General features: G+C 45.0%; 1 protein-coding gene across 1 annotated transcript; it reads right to left on the reverse strand.

Annotated features, from left to right (window-relative positions):
• Positions 1-1,130: 1,130 nt before the first annotated feature.
• On the reverse strand, positions 1,131-5,696 carry PFN4 (profilin family member 4; the record flags this gene model as incomplete). Its single annotated transcript, XM_079792910.1, has 4 exons — positions 1,131-1,159; positions 4,006-4,111; positions 4,975-5,112; positions 5,580-5,696. 4 exons carry the CDS (start codon positions 5,694-5,696, stop codon positions 1,131-1,133), a joined length of 390 nt encoding a protein of 129 aa, XP_079649036.1.
• Positions 5,697-12,699: the final 7,003 nt, after the last annotated feature.

Genomic DNA, 12,699 nt, shown 5'->3' on the forward strand with positions numbered 1-12,699 from the left:
AGGAAGGAAGGAAGGAAGGAAGGAAGGAAGAAAGAAAGAAAGAAAGAAAGAAAGAAAGAAAGAAAGAAAGAAAGAAAGAAAGAAAGAAAAGGAAGGAAGGAAGGAAGGAAGGAAGGAAGAAAGAAAGAAAGAAAGAAAGAAAGAAAGAAAGAAAGAAAGAAAGAAAGAAAGAGAAGGAAGGAAGGAAGGAAGGAAGGAAGGAAGGAAGGAAGGAAGGAAGGAAGGAAGGAAGGACCATATGATCTAGCTAGTCCACTACTTCTGGGCATACACCCACAACAATTAAGAGAAGGGACTCAAACAGATATTTGTATACCTATATTCATAGCAGCCTATTCACACTAGTCTTTTGGTGGAAACAATCCAAGTGTCCATTGACAGATGAATGTATAACCAAAATGTGGCATATATGTACAATGGAATATTATGGAGCCTTAAAAAGAAAATTTTGACATGTAGTACAGCATGGGCATACCATGAATTCAATACAACATGGATAAACTATGAACACATAGTACACCATGGATAAACCATAAATACATTAATGGAAATCCATGAATGCATACTATGTGAATAACCAGAAACAAAAGAACAAATATTGTATGGTTCCATTTATATGAAGTACCTAGAGTAGTCAAATCCAGAGGCAGAATGTAGAAAAATGATTGCCAGGGGCTGAAGGGAGAGGGGAATGGGGAGCTAGTTTTGCAAGATGAAAAGAGTTCTGGAGATGAATGGTTGGTGATGTTTGCACAACAATGTAAATGTACTTGAATTAATGCCACGAAACTGGACACTTAAAGTGGTTAAGATGATAAATTTTATATTATGTCTATTTTACCACAATTAATAATAAAGAGACAATAGTATAATTGCTCCCAACAGATATGCTCTGTGAAACGATCAGTGTTCTTACACTCATGCCAATGACCAACATTTAAAAAACACAAGTTGACCAAATAATTCCAATTTTAAAAGTTTTGAAATAAGAAACATTGCTCCATTAATCATTCTTCCTTTTTAGTATCTTCTGCCTAATATTTTTCAACAACAAAAGAAGGCATTTTTCTTTAGGGTCTATAGTTTTCTTCGAAAATAAGAAAAGCTCTCTTTCACCGTCTTCTGATAACTTAATTTCCTTTTCTTCTTAGATATTCTCCTGAAAGAAGCAGAACATGGTTATTATCTGTGAGCAGCAAATTATCACAATATGACTCATTCATTCATTCATTCATTTATTCCATAAACCTTGGTGAGTAACTATCAGATGCTAGGCACTGTGCTAGGTACCAGAGATACAAGGATGACTGAAAGGGCCCAGTCCCTCAAGGAGTTCCATTGTCTAGCTGGGGAGATACAGATATAAAAACATCAATTATATTCCTAGAATCTTCAACAATAAAAACATTTTAAATAGTCATAATTCTTTACTCCCCAAACTTTCTATAAAGATCATGTATAATTTTTTATAGAGAAAATATAATTTAAAAAACAAGTGAAGGAAATAGAAGTAATGAGACATGTAACTGGCTCTTGAGTGGGTGTCAGCTTTATCCATCCTTCACAAGCATCCAACCACTTCCCAAGACAGCCCATCCCTTCCCAGATCAGTGGGTCTTAGTGGCATGATGTCAGCTGCCTCCTTCTAACTACGTAGTACACTTTCTTTGGAGGGGTGTGTGTGTGTTTGTGTGTGTGTGTGACTCTAAGCAAGAATATACAATCTATAATAATAAAAGTGTAATATGCTAATTAGACCAGGCAGCTGAACTGGCATCCTTCCAGACGACCTTCCAGACGAAAGTGGGCTGCAAGGGCCGAGGCAAGCCACCACAGCCACAAGGGCCTAGCCCCTTGCACAAATTTCATGCATTGGGCCTCTAGTTTCTAATAAAAATTTTTAAAAAGAACTTCATCCTGCAAAATATACCTTCTTTAGAATTGAGGTCAATTATTTTAATTGTGTCAGTTCATTACAGTTTGATTCTTCCAGTAGTTTTAATGTCCTATCCTTGAAGCATGTTCACTTCAGTGATATGCTTTGTTAGTGATGCAACATTATTGTCATAGGCCTTCTCCAGCCTCAGAGGTCTTTCAGATTTGTTCCATATATTATTTGTGATGATTTCTCAGTGCCATTTTTTGTGTGATATGCATACACAATAGGATTTTTAAAAATGTGAGAGCCCTAGCCCGTTTGCTCAGTGGATAGAGCGTCGGCCTGTGGACTCAAGGGTCCCCAGTTCCATTCCGGTCAAAGGCATGTACCTTGGTTGCGGGCAACCAAGTAGGACACATACCTACTAGGGAGTGTGCAGGAGTCAGCTGACCGATGTTTCTTCTGGCTCTCTAACCCTCTCCCTTCCTCTTTGTGGAAAATCAATAAAATATATTTTCTAAAAATGTGAGAATCTAAAAAAAAGGGGGAATATACATTTTCTGTGATGTCACCTAACTCCTCAATTAATCCTTTAAGATTCATCTCTCTGGAGCAGGGGTCCTCAAACTTTTTAAACAGGGGGCCAGTTCACTGTCCCTCAGACCATTGGAGGGCCGGACTATAGTTTAAAAAAAAACTATGAACAAATTCCTATGCACACTGCACATATCTTATTTTGAAGTAAAAAAACAAAACGGCAAAAACACTCGCATGTGGCCCGCGGGCTGTAGTTTGAGGACGCCTGCTCTGGAGCCTTCCCTGATTCTGTTAGATGGGGTCATTCATTTATTTGTTCATCAAACATGTATTAATTGACTACTCAATATTTGACACCATCTCAGGTACTGCAGAAAGGAGAATGATTATGACACAACTAGAGGCCCGATGCACATAATTCATGCAAGAGAAGGCCTTCCTTCCCCCGGCTGCCAGCACTGGCTTCCCTCTGGCACCTGGGACCTGGACTTCCCTTGCAGCCCCGGCTTCATCTGGAAGGTCGTCTGGTCTAATTAGCATATTATGCTTTTATTATTATAGATTATTATAGATTCTTGCCTTTTAGGGGCTCACAGTCTAGGTAAACAAAGAAACAATGGCAGTAATAATAAAGGTCTGCATAAACTACATAGCACAGTGGGGAGATGCCTAAGATCTCACATGGGTCTTCAATGATTTTTAGGAATTTGCCAACTGGATGTGAAGGGGCAGGAACAGAAAAGAAGGACATTTCAGGAAGACAGGGCAGAGGCACGGAAGGCAGAGACTATATCATGACTATCTGTGCTTTCCTAGTTTATCAGGATAGTGCAGGGCACATAGCAGACCACTCAGTATTTGTCGAAAGAATGAAGGGATTGCTGCTTCCCTTACTAGTAGAAGTAGAGGCTTCTACTATTTCAAAAGAATGTTCAAGCAACTCCAAAGATAGCTAGAAATTTCAACTTACATTTAAATCTAAACACAATTTATATAATTTATTAAGCTCGACTCTCATAGATATAATTTCCCAGTTCTACATTAGATCTGTATTCACAAATGTATAGACATGGAAGGAGATTGCAGTAGATACCAACAAGCTGCCTGCCAGTCTCAGAGTAATTTCTTTTTCGGTAAAAGGTCCCTTTATAGGGTGGGGCCCCCAGCAGCTCTATCTCTTGTTTTTTTAACCCGTGCCTCTCTCCTCCTCCCCCACTCAGCTGAATGCTATAAGGGTAAACCATCTGATCCAAGACTGGTCAAATCAGGGTCTTAAAAGAAATTACGAAAGTGAGGCTTGACCATGCTACAATCCAGGAAAGGAGGCAGATCAAGCCAGGGAAGGAGGGACAGAACAAACCTGACCCTCTCAGGAGAGACCAGAGGAAAGTTCTAGAAGCATTCCCATCCCTGGAATCCGTTTCCCTGGGCCTCAGCTGGACTCATCCTTCCAGTGGTTCTATAAGTATCCTCAGTCTCCTTCCAGTCAGTTCCTACTTTCTGTCCCAGCTGACCTGGCCTCTGTCACTTGCAGTCAGAAGACTCGACTCCCCTCGGGAACAAAGATAGGCACTGAGAGACACACTTACCCAGCTTCTCTGTGGCTTCCACACAGACACTGGGATACATGCCCTCGGTGTAAGTCGCCACCAGAAGATACAGATTGGTCTTCACGACAATCACACCAGTGTTTTCCTGGGTAAGAATAAAATTGGATGCCCTTCTTTTGGTTCTAATCACAGGACGAGCAGTTAATACTCCAGCCATATTTTTTCATCATTTCCTGACTTCCATATATTATTCATACATTTGTTTTTTGATTCTCTACTCTGCTCCACTAATTTACTCAAAGAGTTTAAGACGGTTATAATAACAGCATGGGTATTTTGAAGAAGTTCCCCAATTGATTATAATATATCCCTATCCCAATGAGAAAGGTGATATTTGGAACTGGCTTGAATCCCAGCATGTCCATTTTCTGCTGCATGACTATGAAAGAGTTATCTAACCTTGCTGAGCCTCAGCTTCCTCCTCTGTAAAATGAGGCTACTTAGCTTATAATGTGGATGCAGCACGTCTAATCCATACTATAGGGCTTCCAGTTACTGTGATTTCATCTTCTTAGTTCTAGCAACTCCAAAAACGTTTAGAAATTTCAATTTACATCAAAATATAATCACAAACACAATTTATACCATTTATTAAACTCAACTTTATAGGCCACAGAAAGCCAAGAGAGGTTTTAAGCACAGGGGTATGTCACTTTTTTTAAAGGAGGTTGTACAACACAAAGAATGGACTGTAGTGGAGAGAGACAAGTCAGGCAAGGTTTAGTTGATAGATTCGGAAACAAACGTTTCTCAAAACCGAGCTCTCTGTTAGTTCTTTCTTTTGCATAAGCTCTAGGGGCACTAGACTGCTGTCTCAAACAATTGCAAACACTGCCATTGCAACAATGGGCTAAGTCTGTTGTCCAGACAGGATCAGAGGAGGCACAGAAATTTGAAGTCCAATTCTTAAGGTTTTTACTCAGCTGTTTTCAAACCTTCAACACTCACATTCTTAGCATAAAGAGAATACTCATCTGCCCGGACACATCTGTAGTCCTTTTCCATGAAATACAGTCCTTCCCTTCTGGCTTGCAGCGGGTTCTTGGCGAACCCATTCACAAGTGTTCGGACATCACTGGGCATCACCTGCAGGGGTTAAATAGACCGGGAGTCAGCACCCTATGGCAGGCTGGCCACAGTGGGCCCACTACCTGTTTTTGTATTCCTGCAAGCTAAGAATGGTTTTTTATGTTTTTAAGTCGTGTGTGCAGGGGGGAGGGGGGGGGAAGGGATTCAAAAGAATACTATTTTGTGATGGGTAAAAATTACATGAAAATAAAATTTCAGTGTCCATAAATAAAGTTTTATTGGAACATAGTCACACACATTCTTTCACATATTGTCTATGGCTGCTTCCCATGACAACGGCCGCATAGTGTGTAGTTGCGACACCAATCATAAGGCTTGGAAACCTAAAATGTTAATATGGCTCTCCACGGAAAAAGTTTGTTTAAAACTCTTACGCCCAAACTTGTGTGTGTGTGTGTGTGTGTGTGTGTGTGTGTGTGTGTGTGTGTGTGTTTTAACTCTATCCCCAAACTTATTTTTCTTACACTAAACCCTGGTGATGCGACACACAGGCTCCGCTCCTGGAGTTGGATGAGGGCCGCGCTGTCCACATGCTTCGTGCCCAGAAGGGAATCTAACAGTAAGTTCTGCAGATGGCTCATGCTCACTCAGCTCTGGCTAGCTTTAAGAAGCCTGTGGACACAAATCTCCCTAAGAGATTTTGGACAGTTTTAGCACCGGTGTGTGCTCTCTGAGAAGATGAAGAGTGAGCCCCGGCCGGGTAGTTCAATGGGTTAGACTCAACCGTTAGAGCATCATCCCTATAGCCAAGGTCGTGGGATTCGATCTCTGGGTACATACGAGAAAACAACCAATGAATGCATAAAAGAGCAGAACAACAAGTCCATCTCTCTCTCTCTCTCTCTCTCTCTCTCTCTCTCTCTCTCTCTCTCTCCATCCCTCTCTCTCAAATCAATGAATAAACATTTTTATTTAAAAAATGAAAAGAGGAAGAGTGAAAGTGGCAGTCCATCATCTAGTGTCCGCCCAAACTCAGAGTAAAACAGAATCACAGAATCGTAGGAAATCTCAGTTCTCACAGAGCAGGTGGTGCAGCGAGCTGAGAACATCAGAGCTCTAATTCTCTAGCTGTCAGTGGTTTCCATCCGAATCATCTGGGATCAGGAAACAGAAGCAAACACCTGCGGGGACGGGCACCCACTGAGCCAGGTAAACAAGGCTAAAGGATCTGCTGGTCCCCGGGCCTCGCAGCCCCTTCCCGCTGAGCAGCATCCGGACACCTGTAAGGTCCTTAAATGGACATTTTCCGCACACGGTCACCAAGCCTTCCGGACGGTCCTCACCAGGCCAACCTCCCCCAACACGCGTCCTTCCGCGGGATACTGAGGATCCCGGGTGGGGTGGGCGGTAGGTTCCCGGGACTGAGGGCGATGGAGGGGGTTAATACCAGTTGGGGGTGGGGGTGGGTGGCGCAGGGGACACAGGGGACGTCGGGAGCGCGGGGAGCGCGTGGGCCAGGCGGGAGCGGAAGCCGCCTGGCTCTCGGGCTCTGGGGCAGGAGCCCAGCGCTCGGCCGGGGCTGGTGTGCGGAGCAACCGCCGGTGCACGGACGCGGGGCAGGGGGGCGGCGGCCACGTGCCAGCTCTTGGCGGCGACAGCGGCCCGTCGCCCAGACGCGCTCCGACTCGGTTGGCAAACCAGGACCAGCCCACCCGTGTCCGCACGTCGGGCTCCAGGTTTCTCCCCCGCCCGACGGGGCCGGGGAGGCAGCGGCCGGGTCTCCGGACCCGCGACCCGCGGAGTCCTAGTCCCGCCTCCGCCTCCGCGCGCGCAGACTGTTGTCCTGGCGACGCGACCCGGACGGCAAACGCTCCTCCCTTCGGAGGCCGTGGGCCGCGGGAGGGACCCCGCGCGGGGCAGGGGCGCTGGAGGTCCTGCCGGGCCGGGAGGCGGGTTCTGTGCCCGGTGCCAGGCGGGCGGAAGCCCCACGCACCTGCTGACGGACTGGGAGGAAGGTCGCAGCCCTGGGCACTGGATGGAGGTTACAGCGCACGCCCTAAGGGTAGCCTCGTCCTTAGATGCGCTCCTGGGGGGAGAGGGGGTTGGAAAGGGGGGTGGGGACGCGCTGGGGCAAGGACAATTCGTCTGAAAGCCCCTCCTTTCTCCAAGCAGCCCTGCGGGTGTGGGCTTCAGCAGCCAGAAAGATGCAACTCGGGCCCTCGGCCAGGACATGGCTGCAGTGACTGCTGGAGGCCGGGCTGATGATGGCCACACTGTCTCCCAAGGACTCTGTTGTAGGGGACGGGGAGCCTGGAATTCGGGGGAGGTGGGTAGGTGCAGAGAGACCCTCCCTGCTGAAAGGCGCTTGGTCCTGAAGAGTTCTCGGAAGCCATGGTGGAGGCCCTGGTTAGGGGCAGTGTGGATGGCTGGCTCGTGTTCAGAACCCGCCCCACGTCTGTCCGTGGTCACAAGCATTGCTTACCCATTAAACCAGAGAGCAAGAGGGAGGTGAATCCTGATTACTAAATAAGCCGACTTCTCAGTTTTCCTAGGGGCTCCGTTATTTGGGACCACCATGGAAAATTTAGACAATGATGATCTGATAACTGACAAACCTCCCAAGCCCAAGAGCTCAAAAGGATGGTTGGAGCCACAGTCACCTTCTTTCATGGACGGACGGTGGTGTGGCCTCGTGAAGTTGGTGCTTGGGTAGTTGCATTGAGAACTGGCTTGTGTGAAATATAATACTTTCCTATGTTTTCTGTTTCATTCCGCTCTTGATTATTCCCTCCATTCTACTAACTTTGTGTTTACACTGCTATTCATTTTCTAGCTTTTTATTATATATATATATATATATATGTATATATATATATATATATATATATATATATATATATATATATATATATATTTCAGAAAGGAAGGGAGAGGGAGAGAGATAGACACATCAATGACAAGAGAGAATCATTGTTGGGCTGCCTCCTGCATGCCCCACACTGGGATTCAAGCCCCCAACCAGGGCATGTGCCCTGACTGGGAATCGATTCATGACCCTCTGGTTCATAGATCAAAGCTCAACCACTGAGCCACGCCGGCCAGGCCATTTCCTAGCTTTTTAAATTACAACCACAAAACCAGAACCCTGCATAACAAATTGTTCTCATATATAAATCAATTCCTTCCCCCTTCACCTCTCTCCTATAAGGGAGACAGGATTCTAATTTATTTCTCATTCCTTGGATAAACTAATTTTTTTCTTGTTATAAAAGAAATCATTCTAATTTGGTGCCTTGGAACCAGCCAAAAAATAGACCTGAATCACAGAGTGGAGATTATGGAGTGAAAGTCGGCTGATCTCCCGCCACAAATTAAGCTGCAATCCACTTAAACTGCCAGCAACGGTGAGTTAAGCAACTGTGCTTAACAGACCCTCCATTCTGGCATTGGGCAGGATGAGGGTCTATTAATGAAAAGCACTTGGTCCCTCGCTCCCAGTGCCGTCCTGTGTGAGGGGGCTGCCTCCTGCGTGTCCCTGCAGCCCATCTTGTTCCGGCTCCCACTATAGTATCATCGGAGAGGTGCCCCCAGGTGGTGACAGTCCGTATTTCTCTGCTCCTTTGACAGTGGGTGAAAGTATGGGTGATAAAGTTGAAGGAATTGCTATTAAGAAATAAATTATAAAGGGGAGAGATCAACCAAAGGACTTGAGTGCAAGCATATGCGCCTAACCAGCGGTTGGGAACAACAGGGGGGTGGGGGCATGTGTGTGTGGGGGGTGTGGGATGGGAATGGGGGCATGAGGACAAATATGTGATACCTTAATCAATAAAGAAATTAAAAAATCAAAAAAAAGAAATAAATTAAAATGTTCTCTAGTGAGATTGTGCATAGTCAGAGGTGGGCTGATCTGTGAGGGTGGATATTATTTTTCTTTTAATTTGGGGTTATTTTGTCTGGCATTTCCCATCCCCATGGCCCAGTAATGGTTTTACTCGAAAAGTGACCCAATGCATAGCATAGGAGTCTCATGAAGGGGAAGCAGATGTGAGCAAACCTCAGAAGAGTTGAAGGCTTTCATTAAATGCCAGAGGCCTGGTGCACGAAATTCGTGCACGGGGGGTGGAGGGTGTCCCTCAGCCTGCACCCTCTCCAATCTGGGACCCCTCGAGGGCAGTCGGACATCCCTCTCACAATCCAGGACTGCTGGCTCCCAACTGCTCGCCTGCCTGATTGCCACTAACTGCTTCTTCCTGCCAGCCTGATCACCCCCTAACCACTCCCCTGCCAGCCTGATTGACACCTAACTGCTCCCCTCCCAGCCTGATTGCTCCTAACTGCCCTCCCCTGATGGCCTGGTAGCCCCCAGCTGCCCTCCCCTGCAGGCCTGGTACCCCCCCCCCCAACTTCCTTCCCCTGCAGGCCTGCCCCCCCCAACTTCCCTCCCCTGCAGGCCTGCCCCCCCCAACTGCCCTCCCCTGCTGGCCTGGTCTCCCCCAACTGCCCTCCCCTGTAGGCCTGGTCACCCCCAACTGCCCTCCCCTGCTGGCCTGATCGCCCCCAACTGCCCTCTCCTGCAGGCCTGGTCACCCCTAACTGCCCTCCCCTGCTGGCCTGGTCACCCCCAACTGCTCGCCCCTGCAGGCCTGATTGCCCCTAATTGCCCTCCCCTGCAGGCCTGGTCCCTCCCAACTGCTCTCCCCTGCTGGTCTGATCACCCACAACTGCCCTCCCCTGCCGGCCATCTTGTGGCAGCCATCTTGTGTCTACATGGGGGCGGCCATCTTGTGTGTTGGAGTGATGATCATTTTGCATATTACCTCTTTATTATATAGGATGCCGTTCTCTATAAATGCCTCAAATGCAGTGGGATCCAGCAGAAAGTTCTCTCTCCCCCAGCAAATTCTGTTATGCTGAGCTCCTGGGAAAGGCAGGGACTTCCTGACTTCTCTCTCTTATTTCTGCCCACCTCCAGCCATGTCAGGCGGCCTGTAGAACAAGTCACAATACACAGTAGGGTCACTGGGAATAAGGGCAGAGAAGGGACCATACTCACGCACAGGTGTTAGTTTCCATGACCTAGTGTGATTTGGCACCAAAATCATCCCACATGTCATAGAAGGCGAGGTGTTGTGGGGGGCGGGGCCCTCATGGGGCAATTCCCTGTGGAGGCCTGTTACCCATAACCATGTCCTCCCCACAATGACGGGAACAGAATCTCTCCCTTTAGTCCTCCGAATGTTGGATGAATTAAGTGAAGCCCAGGTCACTTAAGCATCAAGCACTTAAGGCCACAGCTTGATTTTATCGCAGGGGCATGGATTTGGTCACAATATCTCCACATTTACCATCTGAACTGGGAGGACTGGTGAGCCACGGGCAGGCACAGGCCGACAGCTCTCCCCACCACCACCCCACACACACACTCAGTTAAATGGCACAAAACCGAGCCTGGTCTCGGTCTCCTGGAGGCACTGAGGTCCCCTGGGCCTGTGCACCACCTGGAACTCCATGTGAATTAGCACCTCCCTCCTGCCAGCCACGCCCAGGGTTGAGAGCTCTTCACTTATGTTTACCTTTCAAACAAGAAATTTAGTCTTTAACATAGGAAACGTGTGGGGGAGGAGGGGATTGAAAACGCAAAAGGAAAATAGATTTATTTGCAAAAATAAATTTGTTCATAGAACTAAAATCCAGGAGGGCAGGGTTGCACAAGTCTGCAGGCTGGGGCTTCGGAGCTCTGGCCTTCTTCCACTTGACCTCTGTGCCGATTCAAATTCAGTTCTTTTCTTCCTCCAAATTTCAGACAAAGCTAGTGACACGCTGCCCTTACTGGTCAGGTTCCACAGTCTGCCTGCCCACCACTTTGCTGAGAGTTTTTATCATAAATGGGTGCTGGATTTTATCAAATTTTTTTTCTGTGTCTATTGATATGATCATGTGATTTTTATCCTTATCATTATGACTATGTAGTGTATCACATTTATTTATTTGTGAATATTGTTCCAATCTTGCAGCCCCAGAATAAGTCCCACTTGGTCATGGTGTATGATCTTTTTAATGTATTGCTGGATCCGGTTTGCTAATATTTTGTTGAGGATTTTTAGCATCTATGTTCATTAGGGGATACTGGCCTATAATTTTCTTTCTTTGCCCTGTCTTTATCTGCTTATGGAATTAAGATAAATGCTGGCCTTATAAAATGAGCTTGGGAGTCTTCACTCCTCTTGAATTTTTTGAAATAGCTTGAGGAGGATAGGTGTTAGTTCTCCTTTGAATGTTTAGTAAAATTTACCCGTGAAGCCATCCAGTACAGAACTTTGGTTTGTTGGAGTTTTTATATTACTGCTTCAATTTCATTAGTTGTAATCAGTCTATTTGGATTTTCTGCTTCTTCCTGACTGAGTTTTGGGAGCCTGTATATTTCTAGGAATTTACCCTTTTTGTCCAGATTGTCTAATTTGTTGGCATGTAATTTTCATAATGTTTTCTTACAATCCTTTGGAGTCAGTTGTTACTTCCCTTCTTTCCTTTCTGATTTTATTTATTTGGATCATCTCAATTTTTTTCTAAATGTGTCTAGATAAAGGTTTATCTTTTCAAAGAATCAGCTCTTTGTTTCCTTGATTGTATTTTTTTAGATGCTCATTTATTTCTGCTCTGATCTTTATAATTTCCTTTCTTCTACTCACAATGGGCTTTGTTTGTTCTTTTTTCTAGTTCCTTTAAGTGTAAAGTTAGATTGTTTGAGATTTTTCTTATTTCCTGAGATAGGCGTGTAATGCCATGAATCTCCCTCTTTGGACTGCTTTCACTGTGTCCCACAGATTTGGGGTTGTGTTCTCATTTTCATTTGTTTCAGGGTACGTTTTGATTTCTTCCTTGATCTTATTGTCAACCCATTCATTGTTTAGTAGCACTTAGCCTCTATGTCTTTGTGTGTATTTTAGTTTTTATTTATGTATATGTGATTGATCTCTGGTTTCATATCATTGTGGTCAGAGAATATGCTTGATATGATTTCAGTCTTCTTAAATTTAATGAGACTTGTTTTGGGTCCTAATGTGTGGTCTATTCTAGAAAATATTCCATGTGAAAAGAATGTATATTCTGCGGCTTCGGAGTAAAATACTCGGAAGATATCAAATTTATCTGATCTTGTGTCATTTAAGGCCACTGCTTTCTTGTTGATTTTCTGTCTGGAAGATCTATTCATTGATGTCAATAGGTTGTTAAATCCCCTACTATGACTGTATTACTGTCAATCTCTTTCTTTATTTCCAACAAGATTTGCTTTACATATTTAGGTGATCTTATGTTGGGTGCATAAACTTTTACAAGGGTTATATCCTTTTGTTGGATTATTCCCTTTATCATCATGTAATATCCTTCTTTGTCTCCCACAATGACCTTTATTTTAAAGGGTGTTGTTTTTTTTTTCAGATATATGTATTGCTACCCCAGCTTTTTTTTTTTTTTTAATTTCAAATTGCATGAGATATCTTTTTCCATTCCTTTACTTTTGGTCTCTGTGTATCTTTCAGTCTGAGGTGGGTCTCTTGTAGACAACCTATGTATTGGTCTTATTTTCTAATCCATTCAGCTACCCTATTTCTATTGATTGGAGCATTTAAACTATTTGCA

This window comes from Cnephaeus nilssonii, assembly GCF_951640355.1.
Source record: "Cnephaeus nilssonii genome assembly, chromosome: 15".
NCBI classification, from domain to species: Eukaryota; Metazoa; Chordata; class Mammalia; order Chiroptera; family Vespertilionidae; genus Cnephaeus; species Cnephaeus nilssonii.